Source organism: Psammomys obesus, unplaced genomic scaffold (genome assembly GCF_907164565.1).
Source record: "Psammomys obesus unplaced genomic scaffold, mPsaObe1.curated_primary_1811, whole genome shotgun sequence".
Taxonomy (NCBI): domain Eukaryota; kingdom Metazoa; phylum Chordata; class Mammalia; order Rodentia; family Muridae; genus Psammomys; species Psammomys obesus.
The window spans coordinates 11,806,141-11,821,253 of NW_026585742.1; the positions used below are offsets into that span (position 1 = coordinate 11,806,141).

Below are 15,113 nucleotides of genomic sequence, written 5' to 3' on the forward strand. Positions count from 1 at the left end.
TATTGAAAATAGTTGCTCACATAAGTGGGTACTATAAGACAGCAATACTGTGAATCTTGTGTGCTTTGGAAGTAAGGGATACCTATTTCTGAGCAGGTAGGACCCAGAGGAATCTAATAAAGACACCTAATCAGAATTTTCTTTCAGCTGAATTTCAGATTAGAGCTCTATGCATTCCTTAATATTTGGCAGGTTAGCATAGTTATGTTGACTGAAAATGGAGTCATTAATGTATCAACATATTTTCCAGGAGATCTTGAAATCTATTTCTTTTTTTTTTTTTTTTTTTTTTTTTTTTGGTATTACTTAAAAGCAAGGCTGCCTGATTTTCACTGTTCAGAAGACTATATTTTGCCAGAGTATCAGAATGAGTAAAATTGTTTCTTTACTGCTTTACTTTGTGCCTGCCACAGTTTCAGTTTCATCTGTAATGTTGTTATGATTTGAAACATTGTGTTTCTCAGTTGGATTTGACCTTGAAGACTCCTGTTGAAATATCTAAGTGAGTTGCTAAATTGACTAAAAAATACAAAACCTGTAAGCTAGTTTTCATCATCACATTCTGGCACAAATTTTGTTTGGGTACCATAAATGACTTGATGGCATGTCACAGACCATAAAATCATTTTTAGCATTGGGGGTTTGCCTTGGCCATTTTATTTCCAAAAAGCAAACGATGTTATCATCCTTAGCATCTATACTACTTTTAAGTATTTCCTGGGATTGTTAGTAATTTAATTCATTGGTCCTTATGAAATTTAGTCTTGATGACAAGTTACCTGGCACTGACCGTTTTTAATTCTCCTGGACATAACTTTCTGATATACCACTATGTAATGATATTTCAGTGAACATGAGTTATTCACACTTTTTTTCATAGCATTACTGGGGCATCATCAGTAAGTAAACCTGGTATTTTGACAGTGAACAGAAAAAATCTTTTTAACATATTTTTAATGCTTTGTATAAATCTCTTGATTTAGTTGTGTCTTTTAATGGTCATAAAGAAGCCAGTTCCTCAGCAACCTCATACTGGTCATAAATAGCTTTAGTAAAACTGGCAAGTTCAGTGAGTTTACACCATCAGCACTGCAGTTGTGAGATTTAAGACAAACATCTCTATTCTCCAAACTTCTTCCTATACAATTTCTACTTTTTATTATTATTATTATTATTCTAGTGGCTGTATTCCAGTGACAGAAACCAGTTTCAGAAATATCCTCTTTTCAAGACATATTGTAACTGCCACTCTTTCCATAAACATTTTACAAACTCATAAACTCATCATCAGCAAATGGTTTAAATTTTTCTTTTTTACCATTAAATATTACATTCCTCCCTCCCATTTTTTTTGGCAGATTGTAGGTTTTAGCTTAAAATGTATTATTGTTGAAAAGATAGATTTTTTTTTTCAGTATTGCCACTTTTACCTCATGACACATTCCTTGATACATACCAAGTGTGACAGCCCATATAATGGCATTTTTTATTATAGTCTTTGGAAACATGCTCAAATTAAGTAGAGTACATAAACACCCCTCCTTCCAATTAAAAATTCACCTGTGTACTTACCACTGAACTATCTTCCTTCAACTGTAGTTTTTCTTTTGGGCTTATATTTTCTTTGAGATGTTGCAGAAGCCATGCTGAGATTAAAATAACAACAGATAAGGGGCGTGGTTCCTTGTGTCCCAAGAGGCCTCAACATCACTTGTTTAGAAGTTCCAGCTTCTCCCTGGGAAGGACCTGAGTGCCCTTTCCTTCCAGGAAGAAAAGGATGAAGTGTGAAGTCAAAGGTTCCCCCAGCTCCCAGGAATCCTGTTCTCTGGGCTGAGAATGGTGGAACATGGACTGGAGATCCAGGCCAGAAGATCTCCAGTTCAGCTGGAGATGTGGGAGAAAAGATTTCTCTAAAAGAAGTGCAAGTGCTCCTTTAGCTGAGTTGCTATCACCAGACTAAAAGGTAGTAAGGAGCTCAGGGCTCTGAAACCCAAGCCAGGTGGCAACAAGGGCTTGGGTAGGGTACTATAGTGGGCAGTGCACCATGCTGACATGCCAGTAAATAGTGAAAGCTCATGGCCTGACCAGCAGTCAAGCCTGGGACCCAGTGCTGTATTCTTCCGGGAGGAGGAGAGCTCTTTTTTCCACAGAATAAATGATGAGTCTCAGACATCATAGTGGAGGAATGTAGTGAGAGAGGGTTTACTTTGTGAATTAAGCACATTATAAACCTTGGGCAGTGGGAGGGTTTTTGGCAATGAATGTGTTTGATACTTGGGATATTTCATTTACATGCAGCAGCATAGCCCTGTCATAAAAATAAGAAAGCAGTACTTAATTATCCTAAAAGCAGCAGTGTGGGGGTGGGACGGGGAAAGAAGTCTAGGTACAGTTAGAGGTATGAAACAAGGTCACTGGTTGAAAACTAAGGTACCAAGACATCTCATTAGCATGGGAGGGTATTTCCAGGAATCCCAAGATGCACACTGAGTGAGTTTCTCATAGGGAAAGGGTTGGATCTCTAATATCCTTGAGGGCTATGTAACACCCCTTAGAGTATCTGGGGTTTCCTCAGATCAAGCAGAGAGGAGGGAATCCAACTGAGGAAGGGAATCTATGATTTTAGCATCAAGCACAGGGGCTTTCTGGTAATGCCAGGTCCAACAAAGGGGCTATATTTATTTTTGTTATAACAAATAATTGAGACGAAAGCAGAAAGCTGGACCTGAGCCCTTCCACATTTCAGCTGCCAAAGCAAAGGGATGCAAAGGGTTGACTGTGAAATGCAGCTTATGATGTATGAGGCACAAGTGAGGCATGGAACTTTTAACAATACTTTTAACAATCAATGAAGAATAGTTACCCGTCTTTTCAATAATGTTATATGCCTACTGACTGTAATGGTAGGTTAAAAATTATTGATAGTTGCTGTGTTTCCCTTGCCAAATTACCACCACAAGAGTATTTAATGATGCCAAATCAACTCTCTGTGCTTGGGAAATAACATGCCTAATGAGAGCCACACCTGGCCAGCATGCCTGTCATTCCAGCATTGTGGAAGCAGAGGCAAGAGGATTAGGAGTTTAACATATCTTTGACTACAAAGTAAACCCTCAATGGAGACTGAGCTGCCCATGGGCTACATCTGAGCAAGGGGTATAGGTCTTCCCCATGCATGGTGCTTGGTTGATTCATCAGTCTCTGCAGTCCCCCTGAGCCCAGATTTATTGGCTCTGTTGGAAGATCTACTTTAGGTAAACTTACTTACCCATAAAGAATGATGTAATTATGTCTTAGTATCTTTTACAGTGTTGAACTGAAGTTAGTTTCCTTATAAAGTATATTTACAGTTTTTTCAGTTCAAGTAATTTCTTCACCATTGTTATTTTTTAGTCTACAGTCAATTATTCTTGATAGCTATCCTATTATATTTTTTCAAAAGCTGTAAGTATTGAATGTTAGAATCATTTTATTGTGCTAATCCTCATGCCACATATGTTTACTGGAAAAATTAGATCAAGCAAAAGAAAATTGAAAATTCCTGTTTAAACTTATTTTTTTCTTCTTTTTGCTTTTGCTAACATTTCTAATCGATTTTCTTTTTTCCTTATATTAGACATAGTTTCTCTTATCATACAATATGATTTGAATATAGTTTTCTCTCCCTCTACCACAGGATATTTTTTTCCTAGTTCCATCCATTAGCCTGCAAATTTAATGATAATATATAGAAAATGACGATATAATGATGAGATATGTATATATACATTTAAACAGCTGAGTAAAACAATCAACTATTACAAAAACTAAATCTGTATAAGAATATGGGAAAATATATATTTCAAAACATTTATCTACAAAATTGTGTCTCTTGAATGTAAAGAAACAGGCAGGTATGTAGTTCAAGCTAATAAACATTCTTTACATTTTCTATACATGTCTAAAATTTCATTTTGGAATGCTTCAAGATTACTAAAAAATTGGCAGGCTTGTCAGAAGACGTTCAGTTCAGTTTGATTATGTTTTAGCTTCTGGGTATAATACTTCCTTGAACTTTTTCCATACTCCTAGATTGTTGAGGATCAAAAAACTCTTTGAGAGGAAAATTAAATGTGTTCTTAGAAGTGCTCTGGCTGTTCCATCAATTATTAAAGCTTTCTCTTTTAGTTATTAAGTAAGAAAATAATGTTAATTTGTAGTTTTTCTTTGATTAAGATGTCTTATATTCAGAGCCAGAGGAAAAGTGTGGTTCCTCTAATTTTTTTTTTCAATGTCTACAGACTTTATTAAAATGCTGTTCTCTCCAATGAGGAGATCTGGGTTTTCTTGAATTTGCATTCATATTGAATTAGAAAAACCACTTTTCAAGAAATTTACTTGTGTGTATTAAGAAATGTGTTTCTTCCCTGCCATCAGACTTACTTTTGCTTAACACACATGTGAAAAGTTCTTCCAACTTTCATTTTCGCAATATAGGGTGCATATTATGTTTTGATTAGACATTCAAGAATACATTCATACATTGAGGCTTACTTACCCTCAACAATTTTTGTTATTACTCATTTTCTTTTACATTATGATTTCTAATGCTGTTCTGTAATCTGAACTATTATTTTTATTTAGATGTGATAAATGTTTTCTACATACTTTTTCTTGTTCAGATATTTTGCCAACAAAACAATATAGTAATTAAGTTTGTTGATGGTAGGCAGGATGGCTCAGCTTGCCATGATTATTAGAATGTCATCTCTAGGACCTATGTCATCATCATTGTCGTCGTCATCGTCATAGTAGTAGTAGTAGATAACTTCTTTTGATCTCCACATGGATGCCAATGGCATGTATGCACACATGTGCATAGATACACGCACATACAAACACACACACTCCAGCATAGAATAATTAACAAATTAATTAATATAATTAAAAGAAATAAGGTTCCAGTATGTAGGCTGTCCTTTTGTTCTGTTGACAATGTCCTTTGATTTACAGAAGCTTTTCCGTGTCATGAGGTCCCATTTATTAATTGTTGAGCCTGGGTTGCTGGTGTTCTGCTCAGGAAGTTGTCTCCTGTGCCAATGAAATCAAGGCTTTTCCCCACTTTTTCTTCTAACAGATTAAATGTGTTTGGTTTTATGTTGAGGTCTTTGATCCATTTGGAATTTAATTTTGTGCAGGGGGATGAATATGGATATGTTTGCATTTTCTACGTGTAGACACCCATTTAGAAAAGCACCATTTGTTGAAGATGCTATCTTTTTTACATTGTATAGTTTTGGCTTCTTTGTCAAAAAGTTAAGTGACCTTGGGTATGTGGGTTCATCTCTGGGTCTTCTATTTGATTCCATTGATCCACTAGTCTATTTCTATGCCAGTGCTGAGTGGTCTTTATTTAGTATTGCTCTGTAGTATAGCTTGAGGTCAGGTATGAAGATACCTCCAGAAGTTCTATTATTGTATAGTATTGTTTTTGATATTCTGGGTTTTTTGTTTTTCCATATGAAGTTTAGAATTGCTGAGTGGTATTCCATTTTATAAATGTATCATAATTTCTTTGAGGGAAACCAGGTTGTTTCCAGTTTTTGGCAATTATGATAAAGGTGCTAAGCACATAGTTGAACAAATGTCCTTTTGTATGGTGAAACACATACAAAAGGTATATGCCCCGGAGAGGTATAGCTGGGTCTTGAGGTAGCACTATTTGCACTTTCCTGAGAAAGTCCCAGATAGATTTTCAAAGTGGTTGTACAAGTTCTCACTTCCACCAGCAGTGGAGGAGGGTTTCACCAATATATCCTCTACAGCATATATTGTCACTCGAGGTTTTGATCTTAGCCATTCTGGCAGGTGTATGATATAATCTCAGAGTCTTTTTGATTTGCATTTCCATTATGACTAAGGACATTGAGTATTTATTTGTTTCTCCACCATTCAATATTATTCTGTTGGAAGTTCTGTTTAGCTTGTACACCATTTTTAACTGGATTATTTGGTTTGTTGGTGTTCAGTTTTGTCAGTTCTTTATATACTCTGGATATTAGCCCTGGATATCAGGGAATGTGGGTCTTAGAAAGTAACATATACATAGAGATGAGCAGTACAGGGTCATTTAAAATTGAGACACACTAAACATCCAACAACAGAGAATGATTAAATAATCATGGTCCAGTCATTTATGGAAATTGTATTTTATTGTATTCTACTAGTGAACAGAAAAATGGAGGTTAAATAAAAATATTATTTGATGTAATGATAACTTAAAGAAAATGTGTCTGTTGTAATTTGACTTGCCTTTGCCTTCATTTCCTGGGAGGCATCTTCTGAGACACTGAAATTTGCTTAGAAAATTCTTCATTTTCACAGGGACCTCCTTAGGCTGAATTACAGGGTGAAGCCTTGCCACCAGAAAGACAACCATGTCATTCTAAGAATGAATGTCTGAGTCAAATGACCGCTATACAATGGAAGAAGGCTGGAGAAATAGCCAGTGGTCCCATCAGGAAACGCTGGTTTTATCTCTGGGCTTCTAGGCCTATAAGGCTCTCATAGTAGGAAAACAGAGAGGGAGATGCCCTTCTCTGTTCTCTGGGGAGCAAGGGTCGCTGTCTGCATTTGGGACCTTCTGTTTCCTCTCTAGGTCACTTTATTGAAACTTAAGGCTATGGTTTCTATCTTTATTTATCTATCTATTTATTTATTTATTTATTTATTTATTTATTTATTTATTTATTTGAGAGATTCATACATATGGGCCTTAAATCTAATCAGAAGCTGTTGGGCAACATTCATGTCAGCAGAAAATATCTTGCCAGATTTACTGTTATTATATTGTCACTGCTGGTTCATATTTTCTCAGTGGCAAATACTGCACTTTCTTGAAATCTGTCATTGTTGATATGTGTAGAGAAATTGTAATGCAGAACATGTCCATTCTGGGAAAAGATCACATCCAAAGGCCTACTAGGTCAGTGAGATCTGGCTGGACTACAAACATGCCTTTAATCCAGGAGACAAAGGCAAGTAGATCTGAATTCAAGGCCAGCCTGGTATTGAAAAATTTCAGGAGCCAAAAAAAAAAAAAAAAAAAAAAGGATTAAGTCTAGCTGTGGTGGTGCATGCCTTTAATCCCAAGCAATGAAGTAAAGTTAGTATCAGTCATGTTTGAAACTGATGTCTATGTTGAATGGTGGGGCATCTTTTGGGTATTTGCCCAGGAGTGATATAGCTGGATCTTGAGGTAGTGCTACTCTCAACTTTGTGAGAAAGGGCCACATTGATTTCCAAAGTGGTTGTACAAGTTTGTACTCCCACCAGCAATGGAGGAGGGTTCCGCATTCTCCACAACATCTCCAGCATGTGTTGTCACTTGAGTTTTGATCTTAGCCATTCTGATCAGTGTAAGATAGAATCTTAAATTCATTTTGATTTCCATTTCCATGATGACTACGGATGTTGAACACTTCTTTAAGTGTTTCCTTGCCATTCAATATTCATCTGTTGAGAATTCTCTGCTCAACTCTGTACCCCATTTTTAATTGGATTATTTGGTTTGTTAGTGTTCAATTTCTTGAATTCTTTATATATTCTGGATATTATCCCTCTACTGGATGTAGGGGTGGGAGAAGATTTTTTTTTCCAAGTCTTTAGGGTGTCTTTTTGTTCTGTTGACAGTGTTCTTTGTTTTACAGAAGATTTTCAGTGTCAGCAGGTATCATCTATTAATTGGGTTTTTTTGCATGTTTTTTAAAATATTTTTTTTATTTTTAAATAATTTTATACATTCACTTGTATTCCAGCTGTAGCCCTCTCCCTCTTTCCTTTCTCATCCTCCCCTCCTTCCCTCATCTCCTCCCTGCCCCCTTCCGAGTTCATTGAGAGGGGGTGTCCTCCTCTCCTTCCATCTGGCCTTAGCTTATCAGGTATCTTCAGGATGGTTGCAATGTCCTTATCTGTGGCCTAGTAAGGCTGCTCCTCCCTTGGTGGGGAGGACATTTATTAATTGTTGATCTTAGAGCTTGAGCTGTTGGGGTTCTTCTAAGGAAGGACATTAGCTCAACTATGTTCATAGCAGCTTTATTTTTAATAGCCAGAATCTGGAAACAACCTAGATGTCCTTCAATGAAGGAATGGATACAAAAATTGTGGCACATTTATGCAATGGAATGCTATTAAAAACAAGGAAATCGTGAAATTTGCAAGCCAATGGATGTTCCTAGAAGAGATTATCTTGAATGAGGTAACCGAGACACAGAGAGAAACACATGGTATACACTCACAAGTGGACAGCAACTGTAGAATATAGGATAGCCATACTAAAATCTACAGATGTAAAAAAGCTAAACAACAAGAAAGAGCCTAGGTAGGACGCTTAAATCTAATTCAGAATGGCAAACAGGAGAGACAACAGAAGCATTAGAAGAGAGGGAACAGGATGGGAGTCTATTATAGAAGGTCCTCTGAAAGGCTCCACCTAACAGGAGATTGAAGCAGATGCTGAGACTCACAGCCAAACTTTGGGAAGAACACAGAGAGTCTTATAGAAGAAGGGATGATAGATGGACAAGGAGAGGACAGGAGCCCACAAGGAGACCAACAAAGCTAAAAAAAACAGACTTTCTATCATTTAAGATCTTATTCTTTGATTTAAAATCTAAAAGCCACAACAATAATAGAACAAAGGGAGAGGATATACCTTAGAGCAGAAATATAAACTTAGGATTAAAGTTCTTCCCATGCTCAAATGGTAAGAGACCATGTGTAGAGAACTGGGTGTAGGGCTGTAACCCCTGGGAAATGCTCATTTCTAAATCTGTTTAACAGAAAGCTCATGGGGGATGTATTGAAAACTTGGTACTTAAATAGAAATACAAAGTGTGCCAAGTCTGAAATGAAGAAAGATATGCTCATTTGGCTTTAAACAAGGCTACATGCTGAGTTTGAAATGTAATTTTGGTGTAAAGATGAGGAAAGCATAACAACAAGTAGAGTGCAGTTCTCTCTTATTGTGTTTGGGACCAAGTTAATAAATCTTTTGAAATTCTGCCCTTTAAAATATCCCTATTTAGAAATCAGATGTGCACGGCACTATGCACCACATAGATTTTATGATCCCTTCACTTTTTCTCTTAGTGCTATGCTGTGTCCTTCTGGTGTGTTTCAAGGCTCTAAGCATAAAGTTTCATTGTGTTACACTGTTTGTTTGGTGCCCTTTGTTTACATGGGGGAATCTTAATATTTCACTCACATTTTTAAAATAATTTTCTTTCTCAAAGTACTATTTTCATTGGAAAATTATTAAAAATTTAAAAGCAAAAGAACAAATCTGTGCTTATATTCTTGTAGAAATCATCATTTAAACACATTTAATGTAGATTTCCATAATATTTTAATTTCTTATTGCATGCTTTCAATGCCCATATTGGGATCCTGATTTTTCTAAAGCTCATTTGACCCAACAACTCCTCTTTTTAATGTCTCATACCCATTCTAGTGCCTTTAACCTTTATTTTGTAGAATTATGATGATGATATGGAGACACTATCAAATGTGATTATTTAACAGATGACATCCACTGATTTATGGAATGAAAATGTGTATGCTCTTTAGAAGCAAATATGATAAATATTTATAACTTTAAATAAGTTGCTCATGTGAGTTCCCTGTTCTAATAGTTGGTTCTGCTTTAGTGAATATCATGTCACATGTTACTTAATTAAATTAAATATTTAGCATTAGAACTGGTTGTTATTCAGACTCTGTCCTTCATAATGACTTCATGTATGCATTTATATACAGGACAGTATTATTAATTTTCACTGTTGACAATGTTAGATTTTAGTAATTTTGATTGTGTAGTAACAAGATTTTTTGATAATATCACTTATCCTTTGTGACATCCATCTATACGATACAATTCAGTAAAATATTTTCCCTACCCCAAAGTATATAAGAAAATAAAATAATTGCCTAAGAAAATGCCACTTTCCATTTTTAAATCTGATTTTATGGTCACAGTGGATGATCAGAGCATCATTCAAGTCAGACAAAAGAATTTTGAGAATATGTCACATTTGCATGCAATATCTGGATCTGAAATATCTTCCACAAAATTCTGGGTTCAATAGAGACACTGCTTCTCCAGTGTTATAGAATGACCAAAATAATACCCTGGTCACCACTGTGAGATAAAACCAGCGCTGTGTATTCCCAGAGCACATCTTTGATATAAATATGCAGGACGTTTGTATTTTAAAGTATCATTATAAGAGAACTGTAATATCACTTAATATGAATTATTAAAGTTTAATGGGTCATGGGAAGAATTCACTTTCTGCCCTGAGAGAACTGGGTCTTATTGTACAGTGAATACTAGCAACAAAACTCAGTAGGACCAAGTTCTCTTAATTAGCAGCCTCATTCAGATTTTCACCTGAAGGGTACATGGAAATAATTCTCTATGTGTGTTTTGGAAGCATGGGATGGCATTTTAAAATTCATAAGACTAACCCCAGGGAGCAGACTGAGCTGTCTCTGAGCTTTCAAAGTTGGTGTGTTGTTCTTTTCGTTTCTGTGGAAAGAGGGACTGGGTGTGAGAGAGTGAAAAAACTTGGTTGAGATCCAAAACATGGCAGTATATATGGAGAGCTCTACAGGAGACCCCTTTCTTTTTCTCACCACTGTCTTACAGCAGGCCCAAGTAAGGGTAAGAGCCTATCTTTTTTTTTTAATGTATTTAGATAATGGAACAGAATTGATTTTCAGAACGATTTTAAATTGTTAAGACTGAAGAATAATATAGCTTGTGCTTCAAATGATATTAAGTTATGCCTAGTGGTAAATCCCTGGTGATATAGCCACTTGATGGAATTGTATTCATTTATAAGAAGGATAAAACTATGGATATACATGACAGTATGATGAGCTGTATGAACATTAGAAGACACCATGACCTCATTTTTTTTTGCTCATAAGTACCTTTTTTATTTATATTTTTATTATTTACAGTTTATTCACTTTGTATCCCACATGTAGCCCTTTCCTTCTTACCCTCCCAATCCCACCCTCCTTCCCCTTTCTCTACCCTTGCTGGTCCCCCAGTCCACTGATAGGGGAGGTCATCCTCTCCTTACTTCAGATCCTAGTCTATCAGGTCTCCTCAGGAGTGGCTGCATTTTCTTACTCTGTGGCCTGGTAAGGCTACTCCCTGCTCAGGGGGAGGTGATCAAAGATTAGGCCAATCAGTTCATGTCAGAGACAGTCCCTCTTCCCATTACTATGGAACCCACTTGGACACTGAACTGCCATGGGCTACATCTGAGCAGGGGCTCTAGGTTATTTCATGAATGGTCCTTGGTTGGAGTATCAGTCTCAGAAAAGACCCCTGTGCCCAGATTTTTGGCTCTGTTGCAGGTTTTGGGAACTTTAAATTGCATTGAGAAGATACTATCTTATAAGAAGATAATCCACATATATGTACAAATCTTAAATATATATCAGATCCCAATTTCAACACTGTGTAATTATTCACAAAATACAGTTATCACCTGTGCAGCTGGTTAGTGAAGACTTACTGGTTTCTGTAGCTGTGACACTCAGGTTGTACCATCCACTGACCTCCCTGTCAACCTTGTTAACAGCAATGATTGTTCCATTGTCATTGATGAGTCTTATATGCAAATAATACCCAAGGATAGATTTTAAAAGACAGCAAGGTAAGATTAAGCAGGAAGTGGAAGAAGACCCTGTAATTTATTAATACTTGGAAGTGAATGTACAAATCACTAGATCATTCTAGGTTTCACCCAGAATCTGGAAAAAAAAAATGTGTCAAATAGCTTGTTTTGACTTTATCTTTGAGACACATTCTTACTGTGCAGCCCGTACTGGCCTCAAAGCTGTGATCTTTCTGCCTCAGCATCTGGTGAAGTGGAAGTTTCTGGTTTCTTTGGAAACTCAGTTGTGTCATTTGAATATGTTTTCTATTTTGGTTCCAAGTGTGGGATGTGGGTATGTTTTCCCCTACAGAAAACAGTCCCCATGAAAGGGCACCTGATGTTGGTCAACTGAAAGCTACCTTTGATGAGGGGCATGGTTTTTGTGAGTGGCAAATCATCCTTAGGGGACTTTGTGAAGGGTTAAATAGAAGAGTGAAGACAGCGAGACAAAGCTTTCTGCATTGCTATGCTTTGCATGGCTATTGTTTGCATCTTTCGCTGGTCTTTGCGGAGAGAAGCATCCTAGAGAACTGCTCATGCTGCCTTGGTGGAGTTTCGCCACTTTAGCAGACTCCGTGTGATCTGGGCAGAGTCTATCTGCTTCTACTGAATCTTTCCACCTTTGTTGACTTGTGTTGCTCCTGCTGCTTTGCTAGACTGCTGGTATCCTGATGACTGAGTTTGGTAATTCCCAAAGAACCTGCAGATCCTTATCAGCAGGAAATAGATAAAATGGGTCTACAGCACCTTTCTCCACAAATCTCCTACTTAAAGTCTGGGAGTTGGAAACGGGTAAAGGAGCTTAAGAATTTTAAATAAAGTAAGCGTTTGAAAAATCTAAGCCTACACAATGGAGTCCTGGTCATTACAGGTGTGCACTCCATTTCCCACTGAGGTTTTCAACTTAAAGGAAGGCAGAAGATGAATTTGATCATGCCCATGAGTTCTTTTGATTTCTGTAAAATGTTGATTAAACACCAAACTGAGGGACAACACCTGGAAGATATTTAATAAACATTTGTAGCATACATTTCAAAGGCTAGATTAGACAAGCAGTCAAGGAATTGTGAATGTTGGAGACCTAGAACTTTCTCCTACCAACATAGGACCAATTAACTGGCTCTCACAATATAAAATTTACTATTTTTTTTGACTAGGAGAATTAGTGAACAATACTCTGTAACAAACAGAACATTAGGAATCATTTATTAGACATATTCCTCACTCTTACTGTGACACATTATTTTCAAGCTTCCTTAAGTAAATGCAAAGTCTTTAGTAAAGCCTATGAATATATTAAGGGTTTCTAGCTAAATATGATGTGTATACCTATAGCCCCAGCATGAAGGAAAATGATTAAAAGACTATGTGTTTGAGACCAGCCTGAGAGTTCACAACCCATCTGGGTTATATAGTGAGATAAAAAGTAAAAATAATGAAGGAAAGAATTCCTAATTATGAGAATATTCAATAGACATTAGTGCTGTATATCTGTGTATGTATGTATATTTGTGTGTGCAGATGTACATAACATTGAAAATTTTTACATGACCATGTATCAATGTCAACAGTGTTTATTGAAGTATTAGGTTCATGTTAGTTTTCTCCTTTCACATACTTCACAATGTATTCATCTATGCCTAGACACAGAGCACGATGTTAAGTAATTTTTATGAATCATTATAGGTAAGCCTTATCTCAACTTTAAAAACTGGACACAAGTGGCCAAAGATCCTATCCAACAGTGCAGACCAAAGTTTTGATCTGACATTAATTGTTTCGGGTATTGGCATGGTCCGTAGTACAGTGCTTGGTGAAGTGATACTACATTTAACAGTGTTGGACTGATGACATTGATCTTGGTGTTGTTCATCATGTTCTGAAGCAAAACAGAGAAAACTGAAACTTCACCTAGACTCTTTGTCTCCACCCATGTGAGTTTATAGAAGATTGGCATGTAGATGGTTCATTTCTTCTGTGAGGAGACAGTTCATTTTTATTTGATGATTTCTTAGCTCATGGAACTCAAACCTTTGTTGCAATCAAAACATTCCTTCTGCTGACTTAAAAGACGCATGGTTGCCTAGACATGCCCTGGTGCATTTGAACTTTATAGACCTGCTGTATTGTACATGGCAGTTTATAATCAATAGAAACATACCAGTTCCAGAGGTAGGGAAGTCCAAACCTAAACTGTTGGCAGTTTCAGAATCTGGCAAAGATCTGCTGCCTGGCTTAAAGGTGATACAATTTCATCAGGCATCCACAAAGCAGGAGATGGTTGAAAATGGATAACCAAAAAATCTAACACGTACTCCTATGTGTCCATTCCTAAAAAACTAGATTTCCAAGCTTTACTTTTGGGTCTCAATGATACTAAACATATAATAAAATTTGATAATGATGCATAATTAATTTTCATAGTTGATCATGTGGTTTGAAGTTCAGGTTTAGACAGTGATACATTTCTCAGTTAAGTGGCTCACACCATTAAGACCTTGACTTTCCTTTAATTATACGAGAATATTATCTAAGTATCGCAGCTGTTCCTAAATAAGAAGATCACTCAGCATGTAGACACTAATGGGAACAGTTTTCATCTTCTTAGCATACCGTGCTGTGGGTTATTGTGTTCTATTTTCCTAGAAAGTAGAAATGCCTTTTCTTAGAATAAAAATGTTCTTTACTACATAAGCAATAGATAGGAGCTGTGTAGATTTAATGAAATAAGAAAATCCAGAGAAACTGACAACATTTATTCCTATCTGTTGTGTTTCCTTTTTCCTTTTTACAGATGGATCCTATTCAGAAAGCTGTAATAAACCATACATTCGGAGTTCCTCTTCCTCATCGGAGAAAGCAAATCATCTCATGCAACATTTGCCAGTTGAGATTTAATTCTGATGTGAGTGTACAACTTAGTTGCCACAAAATGTATTTTATAGTTTCAATTTTCAGTTTCTTCCCCCCTAGAAACTGATCATGTCCAGATCCAAGGAAAAGACACAACTCTATGTGTTTTTTAATTTGGAGCTTCCCATGTTATGTTTGGTTATTTACTATAAAAATTGCATGTACAGTGAGTTGAATTTGAAGTTTAGTGGGTTTTCTTTTGATAAACATGAGAATACTTAATGTATATCATATGCTTGTCTTAGAGATATTCAGAGCCAGTGAAGATTTTAATAGATTTCATGTCTGGAGTAAGCCTGTTCATTTTCAAAGTCCAAACCTTTGGCTTCACCTCTTTCAGCAAGCTCTAAGTTTTAAATCAGTGGAAAGTGTGTGTGTGTGTGTGTGTGTGTGTGTGTGTGTGTGTGTGTGTACATGCAGGTGTGTAGAAGTGCATTTGAATAGGAGACTCCAAAGACCTCAGTTTCTGAAGCCCAAGTAGATTGA

At 36.5% G+C, this 15,113-nt stretch overlaps 1 protein-coding gene across 4 annotated transcripts in view; it reads left to right on the forward strand.

Moving 5' to 3' along the window:
* Positions 1-15,113, forward strand: part of Znf385d (zinc finger protein 385D) — a 416,968-nt gene that overhangs the window by 190,824 nt on the left and 211,031 nt on the right. For 3 of the 4 annotated variants that reach the window (XM_055599063.1, XM_055599066.1, XM_055599065.1), the window contains one exon: positions 14,509-14,619. The exons of the other annotated variant lie outside the window; for it this stretch is intronic. In XM_055599063.1, coding sequence (XP_055455038.1) covers positions 14,509-14,619 — 111 coding nt within the window. The remainder of the gene's footprint in view (positions 1-14,508; positions 14,620-15,113) is intronic. 4 annotated transcript variants of the gene reach the window in all.